Here is a 20,446-nt window from a genome sequence, read left to right on the forward strand (position 1 = left end):
GGATGCTGACCCTACCAGGAGCATTTCGCTCACGCCTTTGGTAAACAGAGAGCCTCAGGGCCTGGAGGCGGAGGCTCCTAGGCGCGCTGACCGTAACGTCCCGGGCGCTGCAGCATCCCGGGTCAAATCTCTCCACGCCCAGTCAGCTGCACTCCCGCGAACGAGCGAGAGGCTTTTCCCCACCCCACCCCCCCGACTCCCTGCAGGAAGAATTCAGATTTCCAGGTCGGTCCTTGGAGGCTGTTCGGCGGTCTCGGCCCTTGCATCCTGCTACCCGAGTTCGCGGAGCCAGAGCGCCTGCGCTTCCCGAAGCTGCAGGGCGGAGGGAGGGAGGAACCGCGCCCGCATCTCCGGCTTTTGCAAGCAGCCATCTGTCCTCTTCTGGCTGGGAGCGAAGACCAAGCAGGGCGAAAGTTTACTTTCCAAGTTATTGGGTGGCACATTAAAACTTTTATCCTTTTCGGACAAATTAATGAGCAATTTAATTAATAAAATCAGAGAGTAGTGTAAGTGCTATGATAATGAAGTTAAATGAGTGCACAGTAAAATATTCACTAATCCAGCGCATTGCCAAATACCCCCTTAATTCTGCTTAACACTAAAAGGGTTTTGAGCACCATAATGAGATTCCTCTGTCTGCTAATTAATTGACACGCTCCTGAATATTCATATGAGCTAGCACCAATACGTTCCTAATTGCACCGTGGAATAGATCTCAGAGGAAAGTAAATCGCCATAGACTTAATTAAAATAATGTATTCCAGATCCAGGACGGGAAAAGATGAGACATTTGCCTCCGAGCGCGCTAAGAAAGTGGCACCTGGTTGGAGGGGAGAGATATCAAACGTTGGTGCCCAGCCTGAAATAAGCGGCGTGGGACGCGCAGAAAGGACGTTCCGCTTCTGAAAACAGCAGCTACGCTGGGTCCAGACCCCGCGGCTCCGGAGGCCTTGGCTCCCAGGAGCACCCGTGCTGGGCCGCCCTCCGCGCGGTGGCCCGCCCGCAGGAGGGGGCTGATGGGGCAGAGGCTAGGGCCCTGACTCCGAGCCAGCGTCCACTCTTCCCCGCCTGCGGTCCCCCGGGCTGGTCCGAAATGCTGTTTGCAGAGGCGCGCGGTCGGGAAGTTCCCCGGGAAAACTTTTCCCAGGGGTGGTCCCAACTCTCCCAACCCAAATTGCGATCTTGGAGAAGTAACTGGCACTTCTAAGTTGAGGAGGGGCGATGGCTCCGGGGAGAACACCGGGATCCTGCGGCCGCTGTCCTCTCTCCCGGATCCGCTTCTACGTGGAGCGCCCCGGTCCCCAAGCCCGCGCCGCGGAGTTCCTGGGTGCATCCTCCCTTTCTTCGCGAACCCGGGGCGGGGGGCGGGGGTGGAGGGTGGGGGGGCTTATCCCGGCCGAGCATCCCTCCTCGGGTAGGAGGGGCAGCAGAATCGGGCTGCGGACTCTACATCTGGGCTTGACGGCAGACCCATTCTCACCAGAGTCACGCAAGTGAAATAAACTCTCATTCCTTGGAAAGGCGAGATTTCCAGCCCCCCTCCTCCGCCCCCGCCCTCCTTCTTTTAGGGGAAAAAAAATCACCACAGGTTAGAAACTAAAAAGAGTTTATTTGAAGACATACAAATGCATATTTATTATACACATGTAGGCATTAACAATGTAAATTACACCGCCAGCAGTTGCTGGTTGTTTATTCATTAGATCTTTAGAAAATCTACATTGCCTCCAGTCAGCGGGATGATAATGTGAAATACACAAGCAGTTTACATAACCAACTTCGAAGCAGAGCTCCGCGCTCAGTGATTGGGAGTCATCAACAGGTCGCGGGGATCCGGACGCGAAACCCTAAGTAGCTAATAATTACCGAAGATCTGGGGCGCCAGCTCCCTCAGTCCTTTTGAAAAGGGGCGAAGGACGTGGGATGTGGGAACAGGGAAGGATCTGAATAGCTACGTATGGTTCACCTATTTTACCCTGTTTGTATGTATTTTTTGGGGGGGTGGGGTTCTTTGTTTTTTGCAATTAAAGAAAAATAAGGAAGAAGAGGATGAACAGATGGAACCGAAAGATCAGTAGCCTCCCCAAACTCCGGGTAACCCGGTAATCCAGTCAAAGACTATGGATTCAAACTGTTTTGGGGAGAGTGTGTGAAGTGAGAGGTGAAAGGTTTTCTTTACTGCTGGTGGGGTAAGAAAAGGACGCCTACCTCAGTTAAGGAAAACTTTCTGCTCCACCAATCAAATCGCGATTGCCCCATAAACAAATGGTTATCACTCCAAAGAAAATCACCTGCTGGATCACCCTTTTGGGAATTAGTAAGTGCTCCGTAGTTCTGGATTTACCAAAAAAAAAAAAAAAAAAAAAAAGAGAGAGAGAGAGAGAGAGAGAGAGAGAGAGAGACGGAGAAGAACTTAAGAGAAAAACTGCAGTGCAGATGTAATATTTACATGTATAAATATTTCTATAAAAATATATATTTCCAAAGTTCTTTTCCAATAAAAATATTAAATAAATGACAGAGAAGTGAAGACTTCTTGCTAGGGTCGCTGTTGTTGGGGGTAGGTAGTGAATAATGCCGACTGCAATTTCAAGTGCCAGTGTCTAAGAACTGCACCAATGCTATCTATGAATAGTCGACTTAATGATTTATCCACTCTCCTGAGCCACCCACTTACCACGGCCTACCACTACACAGCTAAGGTGTGTGGCTGATGGGGTGGGGGTGGGGATGTTTGAGTTTTCTGTTTCTTTCCTCCCTCCCTTTCTTTCTTCTTTCGAGTGGGCCGGCTGGGTACATAGGAAATGCACTGCCGATCCTGGACACTGCATTGCTGAGAAGGCAGCTAGTTTGCGGACCTAAAAATCTGGTGTCCATACTGCTGTGGAAATTAAAACCAGAGTTTCTGAAAGAAGAGATGAGGGTAGAGAGGGAGAGAAAAGAGGGAAAGAGAAAGCGAAATAGAGGATGCAGAGGAGGGTAGATCTATTTCTGGGGTGTCGGTAAGCCCTCGGGGCAATCTGGTTTCCCCTACATCTTGCAGTACACAGCTACCCGCCAAGAGTGAGCAAACGGAGTACCCGAAGTAGGGGCAGTGCTGAGGAAGAGGGTGTGCGGCTGGGGGTCGGCACCCCGCGCTGGACCCGCGAAGCAAAGCCCTTGTCCAGGTGAGACCCGCCTGAGCGGAAAGACCCGGCTGCCCGGGGGCCGCGAGCGTCTGCAGCGGTGCAAGCCCCGCCTCTTAGCCATTCCTAACTGGGGGAGGCCAGTAAGGGATCAGCCTCTTTCTTTCTTTTCTTTCTTTCTTTCTCAAACCCGCTTTGTGGGTGGCAGCTCAGCGGGGGATGCATGGAGACAAAAAACAAAAAGCCCAAACAGAGAGAGAGACGGAGAGAGAGAGGGAAAGGGGGAGAGAGAGAGAGAAAGAAAGAGAACAGAGAGACAGAACAGAGAAGGGGGGAGGATAGAGATAGAGACAGAGAAATCAAAAGTTTTAACCTTCCCCGGAACACAGAGAATTATTATTATCTAAAGGCTGTTGTAGTCTTCAGCGAAATCTGCTTCTGCCATTAAGAAAACACATACTGCACACATCCACAGGGTTAAGCTCTCCTCCTCGTCAGCCTGAACAAACAAAGCAGAAGCGCGGGGTTTTAAGGCTGGAGACCTACAGGTTATCTGGTTTCAAAACAAATTAACAGGAAAATGCACCAACAAATATTATGGATGCAAAATATTCTTCATTTCAGATATTTTGTAGTTCCCCCCAGGATCGATTTCTCTCAAATTTATGAGTAAAGTGTATTTAGTCTCCTACACAGGATTCATATTCTACTGCAAACAAGATCTTATTTTTTTCTGGATAACGCATGCAAAGGAGGATAAAGTTTTCCTACTATTGGAAGCTTTAAAACACTTCACAAAGTTAAACATCGCCTTCGTGTTTCTGCTTTCCTAAAATTCCTCCCCCCAAAAAACAAACAAACAAAAAAAACATTTTAAGAATACCTAGCCAGAAATACTGGTGCCCCCCCCATATCTGAGCAAACAAGTAATTCCCGACAAAGAAAATTAATATGAAAAGTATAGGGTGATTTTTCTCCCCCTTCCCCCTTAAAAAAAAAAAAAAAAAGACCCTTTGCTCCACCCCGCTATTAAACAAAACACAATACCTTTTTCTGGGTGGTACTGCACAGAAGTTGATTCAGTTTTGACAATGTTGTTTAGCTATCATTTGCTATTTTGAATGAATGGGAGCAATCCCCCCTTTTACAACATTTGTTTCCTATTATGGAGAGGTGCAGCAGTTGAGGGCAGACATGTGAAAGTGGCTGTTTGATTCTCTTTTTCATCCCCCTGACCCTGCTTTTGTCCCTCCTCACCCTGGGAATGTCACGCCTCGCTACTTCACTTTGAGATGCTCGAGAAAGTGGCTTTGTTATTCCCTTTTAGACATACACGAAATTGTTCTCATTCCCCCCGCTGTAAAAGATACTTCACATCAGGACTCGGTTCACAAGTGCAATGCAATTTGGCTTAGTCCAACCTTTGTTCTGCTTGTACAAATGAGCGAACAGTGCACACATTATACAGTTGATCTACTGCTGTCTTAACCCCAGAGTTAGGGGCTGGGAGAAAAGCAAGTTAATCCCTTCAATACCAAGGTGGCTTTAGCAATATTTCCTCCAATAATAATAATAGATTTGAATTGCTTCTTCTATTTCACACAGTGCAGAGCAAAACTTATGGGGAGGGTTTAGCAGTAACAACAAAAATCCTTCCACCAACGTTTTGCAAATAACTTTCTAAACAAATACATTTGTAGGTTTGGTAATGCCCAATTTAAAGCTATGCAATTGTTTGTGCAAAGGAGGGATTGGATTTAGAAACTCTGGCTTTAAAGACTTAAAACCTCAGAGCAAGCAAAGACCAAATGGTATTTAGCAAACTGATTCCAAAGAGAAGGCATCGTGACCAGCAGGGCAAGAGTTGTTTTCACAGGCATTGAAATTGCCTGCTCACTCTGGGTGGGGGTTGGCACTTCTTGGGGATGGAGGTCAAGGAGGACCGGCACCTAATGCTGGCAACTGTTTGTTTTGTGCTTGAGGTGGAGGGAAAACTAAGCCTTCTATACTCTCCAAACTGCAGCTGCTACTTTGGAAATACTTCTAAAATGTGTGTGGTGTTGCCACTTCCTTTCTCCCAACCCCAAGGAAAACAGATTTTAATTCCAGGTGCCACCAGTCATAGCCAGAGGCCCTGCCCACAGCCAAGCGGTGGGGAATAAGGATGGGACACCTCTGAATTTGAGCCTCCCAGAGTGGATGAGAGTAAAGGGTGGGCAGGAGGTGGAGATTCTTGCCTTTCTTAGAACCCAAGCAAGAATGGCAGAAGGGAAAGAACTGATTTTAAGAAATGGACTCCTCATCAAAAGTTTATTTTCAACCTCCTTGTTATGAGTTAAGGTCTAAGCCTCCGGGAGCCAGTCACCAACCAATGTAATACATAGCTCCAAAGTTCCCTGGCTGACATCCTACTATTTGGAAAAATCCGTGTGTTCCTTTGGCTTCCTAGTGGGGGGGCGGCAAGTGCTGGGGGGGCAGGTAGAGGCCCTGATTAAGAACTAGGGAGGGTCCTTCCACTGCGGGTTGAGAGAGAGAGGGCAAGTCCTTCCACTCCTGGTTGGCACTGGAGCACAAAGTGTGTCCCCTCCTCCACCTCTTTTCCTTGGGCATTTTGATTTCCCATCAGATTCAGTGGATGTGGCCAGGCAGTGCTGGCTCAGACTCCCAGGGCAGTCATGGAAAAGTCATGGCCAGTAGGTTTCCCCACCGCACCTCCCAACTGGGTAAAGATCTCTTCCGCCCAAGAACCCGCAAGACCATGTCCCATGGCCCCAGCCAAGTCACCTCACTAAGTGGGTTCCCTCTGGGGAATCTAGAACACTAGGGCTGGGCTGGGCCAGGTGAAGGTGCTGGCGGTGGAAGCGCACAGATTCTAAGGACAGTCTCCAGGACACTCAGAACGACAATTTTTAAAAATTGACAGCTGACAGGCCGAGGGAGTTTGTTTTACCGCTGAATACCCCGGGAACAAAATCCTTTTGAAAGGAAAGCTAAGTCGTTTCACGCCACCAAAGTGCAGATTTGGTGAAGAATGACTGATGGGAGGGACAAAGCGGCGCGGTGAGTTAGCGCGGGTTCCCAGAGTGCGGAAAACTTGGGCAAACGCGGGAGGCGGCCTGGAAAGGTGGGGCGGCTGGGAGGAGGCCCTAAAACCTACCATCCCTACTGCGCTCGCCAGAAGACTTTCCCCCACCTAGGGCATTTCCTAGCCCGTTTGGTAGAGAAAATGGAAAGGGGATGGATAGGGCAAGAGAAGTGAGGGCCAGGAGTGCGGTAAGAAAGGAGGAGAGAGAGACAGGGGTGGAGAACACAAGAAGGAGGGAACGACTCTTGAGGGAGAGTGGAGGAAGAGAAGAGCCAAACTAAGTTTAGCCCCCAAACGCTCCAGGCAGCCGGGAGTTCGCTTTCCAAGTCGGGAAGACGGGTATTGTTTTTGGCGCCTAGGAAACCTTCGGAAGCTGCCGGGTACTTTCCCTCCACCTCCCATCGGTGTTTGGTAAATATTAACAAACCAGGGCGCGTTACTCTCCGGAGTGTGGACAGAGGGGCTGGCCCGGCTCAGGATGGTTTTCCTCTCCTAGCGCCCCCGCTCCCTAACCCCAGCCCCACCGTTCACGCACACATACACCTGCTTGACAACAGAAGGAATCAAAATCAATATTGTATTTGTCACCCCTCTGTCTCCTTTTTACTCCCTCAGCAGCTCGGGTGCCACTGAAGCGAATTGTGGATTTATGGAGGGAAATTAGCATAAATTATTACGAAATCTGTAGCCGTGTGTGGTCCAGCTTGTGGGAAAAGAGGCTATTGCGAACTCTCCAAGCAGAAAGGTGGTCGGTGGTGGGCTCTGCGGAGGCGATGAATGGCTATTGCATGAAAGAGATTTCCATTTGGTTTGCACATGGGTATAATTGACTTATGTGTATTTTATACAGTTTTCCCAACAACTCCCTAAGCCTCAGAGTCGGATGTGCCCCCTCCCCAGAGTCTCTGTTTGCTTTGGGTTCTGTACAATAGACTCTGATGCACTTTTCAAGATTTCTGGAAAGTGCTCCTTCCCTCCTCTTCTTCATAATACCAGTCTTAAAACGCTGTAAATGGCATGCAAATCCCCTCCCCCTTCTCCCAGGCTCTTCAGTAGGATCTGAAATAGAATTTTGTACTAAAGTACCTATTTTAAATGTGCATCTCACAGCTCCTCACCCTACCCAAGACAAACTTGTGCTATTAGGTTCGATTTCCTTAATTAACCCTGGGAATGAGCAATATGCCTCACCTCCCATCCTCACCCTAGCCAAACTTTGAAGATTCCTTGGACACGAATTCCTACTTGTATCCTCACATGTCTCAGACTTGATGGTGACAACTTTCCCTGGGGAGATGGACAAAGATTTATTTCAACTTAGATTTTTTTTTTAACCCAAATGCTTCCACTCTTAGAATTTAGTTAATCTTCTGTTTACTCCAAGCAATGATTTCGACAGCCATACAAAGGCCCTTTGCAAGGCAACAAAATGCCAGTTGTTAAAACAAGAAAACATTTCTCTCTCTCCCCATCCCCCACCCTTAAAAAGAGTGCGAACACACCCCGTAGAAAAGAATCCTCCTGGCTGTCACTGGGGGAACAGAGATCTTTCTCTCCTTTCGTGACATATCCCAAATCTGACCGCTCTTAATATTTTATTTATGTTTCTATATATCAGTATGCACACTTTTGCTGAGAAGACCCTAAACAATCCTTGGGGGCTTCAATGCTGATACCTTTCCTTCCTGGGAGCACTCCTGCCTCTGCCACAGGAGCACCCTCAGTTTTGTACCTCCGAGGCCAGTTGCCTTCTGAAGCAGGAAAGCTGTGAACCAATGCCTTTTCATCTGGAAAACACAAGCCCTTGCTACTACTATTTTTCATCAGGGGTCCCTTAGGCTCCAGGTCTCCCCAATTCCTTCCATCCCTGGACTCCCAAGCCGAACTGGGCTGCCCCCAAATAACACCCCAAAACGCCGAACCTCGTTAGCTAAAGCACGCACAGCTCAGGCAAGTACTGCTGCCCCCGGCCAAAGCTCGGCAGAGGTACCACCTGAATCCAACTGGTTTATCTGCAGAGGGTTTATCTGCCCTTCTCAAGCCATGCCCCCAGAGACAGGTCAGCGATCCGCCTCCACCCCTCGAACCCACCTCCTCCTCCTGGTTATTTTTTTCCGAATTAAGAAGGTGACATTATTCTTTTCTTCAAGCACTTCTGTTAATATTGAAAAACGTGTGCTTGCATCTCAAGCGAGGCAGCCCAGACGCGAGAGCCATTTCAATATTAATGAAATTGTTTAATCTCCTAAATTCATCGTGTTTAAGTTACGTTTTGGTGAGTTATTGACCACCTCCGAAACTGTGGTTAACAGAGGGGTGTGTGTGTGTGTGTGCACGTGTGCTGAAAGATTTTTATGCTAACTCTAAACAGCTCTACTAACAATGCTCTAATATCACTAAAAGTGTCCAAACTTCACACCCAGAACTCTCCCACCACCGCCACTACCATCACCTCCTCCTCCTGAAGAAAAAACAAAAAAAGTTCTTACATTTCCGGATTGAAGATGATTCAGTGTGGGCTGTAGAGATTGAGTTATTAACAATGAGGTAAAAGGAATTTCTTTTAGAAACCATAAAGGTCAGAGAATGTGCAGAAATCAGTGGGAACTCCTAGTGTCTATTCCAGCGTGAGTGTTCACTGGCAGGGTCGACTCACTATTTCATAGCAATATGATGATGATGATGATGCCGCCGCCGCCTCCGCCACCGTTGCCGCTGCCACCGCCTCCCACGACGACGACGATGATAATAATAATGATAATAAGAATAATTCATTGAATCTCCGGAGACTAATCCGAACCAAAGGGAGCCTACTGCTGGCACCAGGCAGGGGGACCCTAGGCACATCCCCACTCTCTCCTTTCTCCCTCAAAGGAAAACACTTCGGTTCTTCCGAGTCTAGAAGGTGCTGCTGTTTTAGTGGGTCTGTAGGCAGCGTTTGATGGGCTCTCTAAACCCTAACTATGTTCTTTCTATTGTGGTGGTGGTGGTGGTGGTGGTGGTGGTGGTGGTGGTGGTGGTGATGGAGGGAGTGATAGAGAAGGGGAGAAAGTTCCGGCTGTAAAATGCAAACTTCCATGCAATGCCTAACTCCTAAAGTTTCAAACCACCTGGGGTAAGCATGAGACCCTGCCATTTATCTGGTGATAAAGTGTGTCAAACAAACTCAGGCCCTCCCCCAGATCCACACACTGTCTGCCCCAACAACCCCAGAGCCTTCATCCTGTGTCTAATTAAATTCCTAGAGGACTTTTAGAGTGAAGACCCTGCCTATTCGCTCAGAGAGACTTTTTTTCCCTTTAATTTGGCCAATACATTTAGAAAATGGGCTTTTTACAAGTGGCTGTCCGATTATATTTTTGTAAGTATTTTTTAGACCCCATCACGTAAAGGATACACACCTACTGTGTAAAGCTATGGCAGCAGCCTAGGAAGGTCAAATCAAACTTTGACCTGCCTCTTGGAGGGCTAGGGGGAAGGGTGTATTTTCATTATAATAACCCATGCAACCAGCCCTGTATTGCCAAGCGCAGGAAAAGGGTCTGCTTCAGGGGCAAGCCGTGCCTTAAGTTAGCTAACAATACAAACCCGATACAATGCAGAGGAAACAGAATACCCCAGCCAAGCAATTTCCATGTCAAACATCATCTGCGCGGCAGCTCGGTCTGTGAACGTGAGTGGTCGCCTGAATCCCTGCTCCGCGGCCGCCACCTCCTCATACCTCCACACCGCGCACCCCGGCCGGCGTCCCGCTCACCACCGGTGGCCGAGGCTCTTCCCCCTCGCCCAGGCTTGAGCTGGAAGTGATTCCTATTGGCCAAGGTGTCCATGTAAATAGGTGTGAAAGAAACCAGAGCTGGCCAGGCTCTCCCCTCTCGCTCAGTCCCCTCCCTCTGCAGCCCCCGCTCCCCCTCCTCTTCCTCCTCCTCCCAAGGCGATTGTCATATGATAGCTAAGAAGTGGCACATTAATGAAGCGCCGCTACAGGGGTCTTTTCTGCTCCTGTCACCGCTTAAAACTATCAGATGGTTCGAGGGAGGACATGGAGGCAGCCACCTAGCTCAGCGGAGCCGCGGAGCCCACAGCAGCGCCCTCCGGAGCCCCGAGGCCGCCGCTGCTGCCGTCTGCGCCCGGACTCCGCAGCCGAGCGCGGCCGCCCGGGGATCTCACGGCCAGGAGCGCGGCGGACTAGTCGGCTCCCGGCGCTGCGGGGCTGAGCTGGGAGGCTCAAGACGAGCGGAGCCCCGGCGAGACCGGACGCGGCAACGCGCACTGGGAGGGACCCGAGGGTGCCGTGCCATCCCGGATGCGGACGCACAACTTGGAGCAACTTTAAGGTGAGCTCTCTAGTGGCACCCCTGCCCCAGCCCCGCGCCAGGTCCCCCTGACTTCCATGCTTCCCTCGCGCCGCGTACCGGCTTCCCTTCCCGCGCCCCCGTGGCCGCACCCAACTCTACGCTCAAAGTTGCCAGCGAGGAGCGCGGGCGCGGGCGCGGGCTGACCCCGCGCTGCAGCCCCTGCCCACCACGTCTGGTCTGGGCTCGGCCTGGCTGACCTCGCGGTGTCTGTCTGTGCATCCATGCCCTCTCCTTCCCATTATCCACCGCCCCCCCCCCCCAACCCCTGTGCAGATCCTAGCCGCCGCCGGCCCGCGCGGACCCAGAGCGAGAAGGGGGCAAACAAGAAGATGCCTCGGCCCGGCCGCAACACGTACAGCGACCAAAAGCCGCCCTACTCGTATATCTCGCTGACCGCCATGGCCATCCAGAGCTCGCCCGAGAAGATGCTGCCGCTGAGCGAGATCTACAAGTTCATCATGGACCGCTTCCCCTACTACCGGGAGAACACGCAGCGCTGGCAAAACAGCCTGCGCCACAACCTCTCCTTCAACGACTGCTTCATCAAGATCCCGCGGCGGCCAGACCAGCCCGGCAAGGGCAGCTTCTGGGCGCTGCATCCCAGCTGCGGGGACATGTTCGAGAACGGCAGCTTCCTGCGGCGCCGCAAGCGCTTCAAGGTGCTCAAGTCCGACCACCTGGCGCCCAGCAAGCCCGCCGACGCCGCGCAGTACCTGCAGCAGCAGGCCAAGCTGCGCCTCAGCGCGCTTGCGGCCTCCGGCACGCACCTGCCACAGATGCCCGCCGCCGCCTACAATCTGGGCGGCGTGGCGCAGCCCTCGGGCTTCAAGCACCCCTTTGCCATCGAGAATATCATCGCTCGCGAGTACAAGATGCCCGGGGGGCTGGCCTTCTCCGCCATGCAGCCCGTGCCCGCCGCCTACCCGCTCCCCAACCAGTTGACTACCATGAGCAGCTCGCTGGGTACTGGCTGGCCGCACGTGTACGGTTCCGCGGGCATGATCGATTCGGCCACCCCTATCTCCATGGCTAGTGGCGATTACAGCGCCTACGGCGTGCCCCTGAAGCCGCTGTGCCACGCAGCAGGCCAGACGCTGCCCGCAATCCCTGTGCCCATCAAGCCCACACCGGCCGCAGTGCCCGCCCTGCCCGCGTTGCCTGCGCCCATCCCCACCTTGCTCTCGAACTCGCCGCCCTCGCTCAGCCCCACGTCCTCGCAAACAGCCACCAGCCAAAGCAGCCCCGCCACTCCCAGTGAAACGCTCACCAGCCCGGCCTCCGCCTTGCACTCGGTGGCGGTGCACTGACCCGCAGCAGCCGGAGCCCCCTCTTGTTCCCCTCCCCGCCAGCTTCCTCGCCTTCCCCGCTTCCCAGTCCTGCCCTTCCCCACCTAGGACCGCCGCCCTAACTTGTCCATTTCACCTGCGGCCAACCCTCTCTCCCCCCGCCACGAGAACTCTGTTTGGACCCAGGAGACAAAACACAAACTTGCAGATGGCCTGGAGGCGCGTGGGAGCTGCCCTCGCCTCCACAAGAGGGGCAGACAGGGGGCACCTGAGACCAGCCCTCCGATCCCCGGGGCCCCCCGACACCCCCCTCCCATTTAAGAGGCAGGGGACTGGGGAAATCCTGCCTCCCGCCTGCGCGGAGAGGAGCGCGTCTTCCCTCGGCTGGGATCGGCGGGTCCCCGGACTCCGCGCAGTGAGTTCCACGACAAGAGAACCCGTCTCAGAGGTTTCCTCGAACAGATCTTCCCTGAGGGCTGCAGCCGCACGGCGGAGGGCCGGATCTCCTTTACGCCTTGGAAATCTGCCGGGAAAAGGGACCACTAATCTTCCTACCCCGCTCGCCTCCGCCCATCCGGCAGGGGCTGGGCGGACCACAGCTTCCCGGAGTAGCGGCCCTGCCTCCCCAGCTTCTGCGGAGTTTTGTTTTGGGTTTTGTTTCCTGCCAGAGGCTCCAGGCACTGGGAGCTAGGGGAGAGGCTGCCAAACTGAGAAGGGGACGCTCGTCCTCAACACGAGCAAAACAAAACTAAAAGTAACCTTGCAGTATTGTTTACAAAGGCGCCCGGTAAAATGTAAACAGTGAACTTGAATCTGTATTGCTTGGCGGGCGAGCGGGCAAAGCCCACTTTACAAGTACCTGTTGTAATGTGAATGTTTACTCTTCATTTCTGGCCAGGTTTAGGGGAGGGATGGGGGGATGGGAAAGTTAATTGGGATGTTAACTTTCCGACTACTTAGAGACCTTTTAGCTATTTATTTTATTGTTGGAAGGAAAGAAAAAAAAAGAAAATGAAAATGAAATTAGCCCAAACTAAGAAAGCATCAAGGGCAACCCGAGAACTTAGATAGCTGACTGGTAACGTGAAGGAGATGTCACCGGATAGGTCTCCCATGGACAAGTCTTTCTGTTTGCCACAAGAACTTTCCCAAGAAGCTAAAGGGCTGCAAAGAGATGTAAATGCTTGTGAATAGGAATGATTATACACTGTGTAAAATGCACTTTTGTTTGCTATATTCCTTTAGAGTCTTAGGTAATTTGCTGGAAAACGAACTGTTGTTCTGGTGTGACCTGCTTAAGTTAAAAAAAAAAAAGTTGTAGTGTCATCAGGGCTGTAAAATTTTTACCTTTCATTTTTCTCCTTCTCTGTTCAAAATTAGCATGGCATTTTAAATATTGATGTTCTTGTTCCCAGCATGCCTGTTTTAAGACAAAGAATTTTAAAAAGGTGTCTACATTAAATTATGAATCTAGTCCAAATAATATTTTCTCATTAAAATATGTAAATCCAAATTTTAGTTTTGTGTGTTTTTGAAGAGTTGCTGCAAACAGTATCTTTACAAAAGATAGATGTAGTACTTCTCTAATATGCTTTTTATAATATGTTGTCTGAATAGTTTGTCTTTTTAATATTTCTAAAATAGTCACATCTCCTCTTACGCACTTACAGATTGGGGAAGAAATTATTCAAATGGACTCCTGAATCAGAGGGAAAGAGGAAACTATTTCTAGAATAGATCAGACGCTGAAAAACTGTCACTAGAAAAATGAAATACTCTCTATGTATTTTTGTCTATCTGAAAAGTTACATTTTACAAAATATACTGAATGTAAGGCTTATGTGGAAACCAGGTAGAGGCTATATGGAGACACAAAAAGTAAAAACAGACTTGTTTATTCAGTGCTCATATTCTGATGCACCTTATTTTAGAATATTCATTTCCTTGTTCCTTTAAATTACTTCAGTTGTGGAAATTTTCCTTTTCAGGAGTTACCTAGAAGTTCACCTTGCATGTCAAGAAACCTGTTCACTTTGAATAGAACAGATTTCTTTTCACTCCTTCATGTAGGAAAATAATGCTCGATGAATTTATTTTAGGCAAGAAAATGAAGTTAATTTAAATGCTTAACTCTAAGTATTTGCTTTTCTTCAGATTTTTGGAGAGAATTACAATTTGCCAGGAATTTATGGCATAAGGCCAACTGAAACTTTACTGAAGGGGTCATGATATTTCCAGAGTGAGGTGTGTGTTCAACTAATGAAGCTACAAGACAAAGAAAAACTTAAATGGTGATTAACACTTTACTGTGTAATATGATTAAACAAAGACCTTTGCGCAGTACAGAGAAACCCACACAAAAATCATGATCACTATAACTCCATAAGGAGACTCCTTAGCACCTGCGACCCTTACATATTTAGAGGGTTATCTGGAAAAAAAATTAGGATTAATGCAAAGGGTAATTAATCCTGTTGTGAGCATTTTTTAAAAGGAAGGATCCCACACACAGCCCAAAAAAAAAAAAAAGTGGAAAATAAATGAATCATTGGACTGATTAAAATGCATGAAGCTACTAAAGCTCGTCAGACAGGGGACAACTAAACTCATTCATCAAGCCCAATTCACAATTATATCAACAAGATCAGCAAAAGAAAGCCTGGAAAACTTATCCACCCTGAGCTATGAAACTCTTGAAACTTTGTTCTCAACAAGAAATCATCTATATTAAAAGAAATTAAATACATTGTCATTACTTCCTGCGAAATAAAATTAAAGCCATTTCTGGAATATTCTAATCTCATTGAATTTACTAACACTGAATTCAAACTGGGAATGAAGGAAACATAAAGGGCTAACACGAGCCTTAAAAATTGTATAAATTACCAGCTTAGATAATCAGGTAAAATATTTGTCCTATAATAGGCAGTAGAATGCATATGTATAAATATACACATACATACATTTAATAAATGTGGGTAAGTAAGATGCAGATCCTATTTCTGATTTTTAGCAAAGGAGTGATTTTCAACTCACTATCTGAAAATGTTCTTTTCAGCTAGTAAGCTCGTCATGGTATACTGCAAAGAATGAAATAACTTGGGCATTGTGAGCCCTCTTTTCACAACTGCAGACATCTTTTCTCAGACAAAGTTGAATGAGTAAAGTAAAAAATCCACTGATGATATTTTGACCTTGATCAGAAATCCAAAGGCAATCCCAAACAACCGTCTCCACCCTGCTCCATCCCCAGCTTTGAGACTTGCGCCCTGTTTAGCTGAAGTGCCCCCACAAACAAGGAAGTTTATAACTATGATACCTTCAATGGCTCTCTTTGTCATGTTAAATCTTTTCACCTGGCTCAAGTCCAAAGTCAATACACACAGCTTTAAAATAAAACTGGAAGAGACAACATTATGCAGTGAGATATATATTGGGGTCTTATCCAGAAGACCGAGTTAACGTCTATTTTCTATTTTGCAAACGTGGGCCTTTTTTTAAATTAGGCTTTTGATTTGGAAACTTGGCTGTCCTGTTACTTTTGGTTTTTAACATGATTCTGTACTCAATTGTGTTTTTAAATGGCTTTCTCTGTGATTGGGGAAATGCTTGCACAATGGATGAATTTTGTGCACTTTCTCAAGAGAGAAGCTGCAGAAGTTCTCACTGTTGCTGTTGCCTGAGTGGGGATTTTGAGAAGCCTGGAGACTAACAGGAGCAATGCTAGTAAACGATCCTTAGAATGGTTTAAATATTATACCAGTGAGTTTAATTCCTTTAAAATAGACAAGAGCGTTAGCGTATTGGAAGCATAAATCTGGCCAGGTACTCGAGTGGGGTGAAGCTGAAGGGTGGGTGGGAGGAAGAAGCCAATGGAGCGCCGAAAACAGGTTTTACTTGAGTGTATGCATGGTTGGGGTGGGGGCATGGTTTATACATTTACCAATAGAAACTCTCTTTTTTAAAGGTATCCATCTAAGAAATGAAATGGACCAGGATCTGTTCTCAAATTCTTAATATAAATGTCAATTAATTTTTTTCCCTGAAGCCACATATGCACTGAGACACTCAAACAAAAACAAAACAAAAACAACCCAACCCACCGGCTGTGAAGCCTCAAAGGGGATGCATTTGTTTCGTTTAAACTAACAACAAATTATCTAATTAATATGTTTCAATTACAGCATGAAAGGCACAGCCCCTGGACCGCCCGCCGTGGGGGCACAATAGCCCCAGAGCCCACTCTAGGAATTTACAATAACTTCACATCTGTTTCTTTATTTTCCACTTTTTGAGTCTAAAACTCCTCTCAAGATCACTTCAAACCACAGCCTGAGTTATGAAATATGTCCCAGTGTTAAAGGGGGATGAAACTTTGCCCACGGATGCTTCATTTGCAAGCAAAAAAGTGAAAGCCCATTGAAGAGCATTAAACAAATATATTAGAATTCTGTCACTTTATGCAATTGAGTAGATCAAATGAAGGGTCCCGGCCACTTCATTCACTCTCATTCACTCGAATAGAAAATGCAAAGAATAGCAACCCGAGACTGGGCCACCGATGTAGATTTAGCTCCTTTTTACTGGGAGACAAAAAGGCTGAATTTTCACAAACACATTGCTGACTCGGGGACTAGGAAACCGGCACTGGAACCCCTTTGGAATTTAAATTCATTTTATCTTCCTCTCTCTTTGCGGGGATCTGTTTGCACTACAGTGCAAGATGCAGCAGGCATCCTCTGGCTTCTGAAAAAATGGGGGAGGGGAAGAAAGTGAGTGGGGGTGGCAATGTGGGCCTCAGGATTCCCAAGAAGCTCTTTGGTGGTCAACTAACACTCAGGTCTGAGGTAACTCTTTAAATAAATCTTTATTTACATCAATATAAGCATTATTATATCACATACATCTCCCAAGTCTCCTACTTCCTTGCTTGGCATGGATTACATAAAACTGCTTGTTTTCAAAGACTAGAATTGCATCTGGGTCAACTATTTATTTCCTTCCTTCCTTCCTTCCTTCCTTCCTTCCTTCCTTCCTTCCTTCCTTCCTTCCTTCCTTCCTTCTTTCAACTAATATCTGGTCAGTGATGTCACGACAGATTTGAAAGCAGAGCTGTCAACCTCACCTGGTCAATTCTCTGTCACTGTTTTTCACTCTCTCCCCCCTCCTCCTTCTGAAACTACTCTATCTGAACACCATGATGGTAAACTTGTGTAAAAATCAAGAAAAGAGATACTCTTTGGTTAGAATTTCCAAGTCAGAATCCTCCTACATTTTCCTTTCCCATTCTCGGATAAAAAACAAAAACAGTAAGACAATAAAACAACCCCGGCCCCCAAATCGAGCTACATGTGTCAGTGGTAATTGAGATAATCTTGTGGCAATACTTCTATCCTGTATGTTCTATGACTGACATTTTTGTTCTGGTCTTTATAGACTTTTACATGTCAACATCTTAGAAAGCTTACAGTACTGTTGAAAGCTGCTTCCAGAAGCAAAGCAGGGCACAGAAAAGCAGCAGACCTCTCAGCTTTCAAGGTGTGATTACAGAGGAATGAACCAGTTTTTCTCAAATTTGAAGTCTAAATGAGATCTGATCTGAAGGAGAAATTATTTGGAGGGTTTTCTATGCATTTCAAAATTTTACCTGGTACTTATCCCAGGAACATCAAAACCTTGAACACTTTTCAATTTAGCTTCTAGATCTGTAAGGTCAAATTTAAGTGATTCTTCATTTAATTTGTGGCATTGGTATGTGGAACTGGGGATGGAAGGTGGCTCAGACCTACAGATATAAAAAAGATACTGAAGAAATAGTTGTTTTATAACCATAAGCTAACAAACTCACTGGAACTAATAGTAAAGTAATCAGAAATTATCCGTGAAAAATTGTAGCTGGCTAAATAAAACTTTCCTTGGAAGATGTTCTTGATAGAAAATTTCAAGAATATATGGACAAAGGGTTCTTCTTTGCAGGCAGCCTCCTTTTGCCAGTGTCTGCAAATAACTGATGTCAAATCAGTTGCAAGCTTTTGAAGGAACAAACTGGGAGCATTAATTAGAGCAGATTAAGCTCACAGATAAAAAGCATTCTTTAAGTATCTGTTGTTTAGAGGCACTGTGGTTCTGATTCATGCTTTGCAGTCTGTATATTTTTATTTACTCAGTTAATTTCTTCCCCAGAGTGCTCCCTGTTGACTGGGTTACTAAGGTATACAGTATAGAAAGAGTTGTTGGTTTGCAGAAATAAATGTTTTCAAATTCTGCTTTTGCTATAGAGTTCTCTCCCCTCCTTCCTGAAATACAATGTATTGGTCTGATGATTTCAACACAGCAACATAGAGAGAAACTGTTCAATAAAGGATCTGAATTTTGTGCCACTTAGAGGAAGCTTAGTATTTATTAAGTAGTATCTAGAGCATTTTGCATTAATTAGAGCAGCTCCTTGGAGAGACATTACAGCCAAGAATGGTTTCACACAACAGGAAAACTCTGAGCATCTGGACTCCCCCACTAGACCTGCTACAGTGAAACACAGAGCAGCAAATGTCTGGCTCACTTGGAAATACCAACACATATTTTATTTATTTACCTACGTTTGATAGACTGAAATCCTATATCTAAAACAATAAAAACGATCATTGGAAAGTTCCTCATCACCCTGGGTACCATGATATTTATGTCAACTACAAAAACAACAACAAACGTGACATAATGGTCTGTCTCAAGATACCTAGCATGATTTCATACTGAAGAAAAACTGATGAATGACTACCCAACCCTCCCATGTTCCATGTAATAGACTGAATCAAACATTTCTGTGACTGCCTGGAAGATACTAACAGTTCTCATCCTTGTGAGTGTTGGTGGATAGGGAGAGGGCACGCAGAACAGGCAAGGATGAAATTTTATGACTATCAGATTAGTCCAGATCGTGTATATGCAATGCTTCCTGTTCCTGACACAAAACAATTAACTGAATGAATAGGAGTTCTGAAAATAGTCCCGTTAGTTTAGCTTAGGTAAAAACCCTATGCCTTTGTTCTAGGCGTCAGTAAATGAGAGTATTGACTATAGCTTCAGCTGTGATACTCAGGTTGTACAATTAAAACATGTGAAATGCATTTAAATTTATTTGTGGCTTTAATAAAGGAACCCTTTCCATAAAACAAGAAAATGAAAATGATTAACTTTGACACAGAAATATAAACAGCAATTTGATTAATTATATTGCTAATTATTCTTTGCTGTGTAGCCAAACATTATCCAATTCTTAAAATGACAGATGCTGAATAAATCATATAAAATAATTACTTGGAATTTCACTGCAGTGAGAAATGGTGGAGTTTATGGAGAGATTTTTATGCATTTCTAAATATATAATTGGTTTGGTTCTGTTCTATTCCATTTAGAAACCTACTTTTTACTGTAAAAATACTACAACTATATTAATGTTTTTTCCTGTATTTTTCTGATGCTATTTTAAAATAATTTCTCCTTTCAATATTTTCTGTAATTATGAGTAGACTAATTTGTATATCTTTCTTTTCCCCAACATTATATCATAAGCATTTACCATGTTTTCACAACATAATTTTCACAAGCATCCATGTTAATATTTGTATAGTATACCAGTGGAATGAAAGACTAAATGCCTAAATGGGGCATTCTGAATGTTTTTAGGTTTCGTTTGTTTGCTTTTGCCAATACAAAGATTGTTGTGGGGAACATCTTTCACAACTAATGAAGCACTATTTCCCATGATGTAAAATACATTTGTGCTATTATATGGACTTCCAAAACAGCTCCCTTACAAATTCAATAATATAATTTAACTTAGGATTTCAGCTTTATTATTGGCCCCATCCCTATTTGTTCTCTATCTGGAACCCCGAGCAATATTGACTCAACTTGGAATCAAAAGACACTGAATGTTAAGAGTTGGAAGGTCCTGAGAAATTCCAGGTAAGCCAATTCTTTTATCTCACTCATTTGGTGAGTAAGTGTAATCTTACTCACTCATTTGGTGAATCCCACTGATACATTTCTTTTATCTACATCCAAATAATTTAACAGTACCAAAGTCAGGTTCTGAAAATAAAACAGAAGTTCAGTCTTAAATGCCAAATGCCACTGAAAATCAGAAATCAAGAAAGTACTGAAATTGTCAAAATGAAGACTTATCTGATAATGTAGGCTCGCATCATTTTAAGGCAGTTTACACAGCCTAACAAGCTGCCAACTTTTTAAGTGGGGGCGCTGGGTAGTTTGTGTAACAAGAGGGAAGGGTCATTGCTAAGTCCCAGGTCTAAAGATCAAGAGAGCTACCACCATCAATATGAATCATTTCTTAACTTCTTGATACTGTCCCTAAAACCGAGAGCAAATAGTCTTCCAGACTTCCACAAGTCTAGAGGGTCCAGGTCCACAGCAGGTGTGAATATGTAATTTCTTAGTTGCTTTGACATGGCCAATTCTCAAGATGGGAGATAGCACGAGTGGGCCAGGGAAGGGGGTCGGGGGGAATTTCATAGGCATTTCATTTTGCCCATTCTTATATAATATTTTCATGTCTGATTTCCCCACTCTAGG

General features: G+C 46.2%; 1 protein-coding gene and 2 long non-coding RNA genes across 5 annotated transcripts in view; 1 reads left to right on the forward strand and 2 right to left on the reverse strand.

Moving 5' to 3' along the window:
• LOC140623015 (uncharacterized) overlaps positions 1 to 20,446 on the reverse strand; it is a 402,108-nt gene that overhangs the window by 174,411 nt on the left and 207,251 nt on the right. The gene's annotated exons all lie outside the window — the stretch shown is intronic.
• LOC140623006 (uncharacterized) lies at positions 6,771 to 10,045 on the reverse strand. The gene is made up of 2 exons (XR_012022680.1): positions 7,402 to 10,045; positions 6,771 to 6,991 (listed from the first exon to the last, which is right to left on the reverse strand). It is a non-coding gene; the product is annotated as an uncharacterized lncRNA (long non-coding RNA).
• Positions 10,203 to 13,361, forward strand: FOXB1 (forkhead box B1). Its single transcript, XM_072808375.1, has 2 exons — positions 10,203 to 10,547; positions 10,842 to 13,361. Exon 2 carries the CDS (start codon positions 10,898 to 10,900, stop codon positions 11,873 to 11,875), a length of 978 nt encoding a protein of 325 aa, XP_072664476.1. The 5' UTR covers positions 10,203 to 10,547; positions 10,842 to 10,897; the 3' UTR covers positions 11,876 to 13,361.

Source organism: Canis lupus, chromosome 32, assembly GCF_048164855.1.
Source record: "Canis lupus baileyi chromosome 32, mCanLup2.hap1, whole genome shotgun sequence".
NCBI classification, from domain to species: Eukaryota; Metazoa; Chordata; class Mammalia; order Carnivora; family Canidae; genus Canis; species Canis lupus.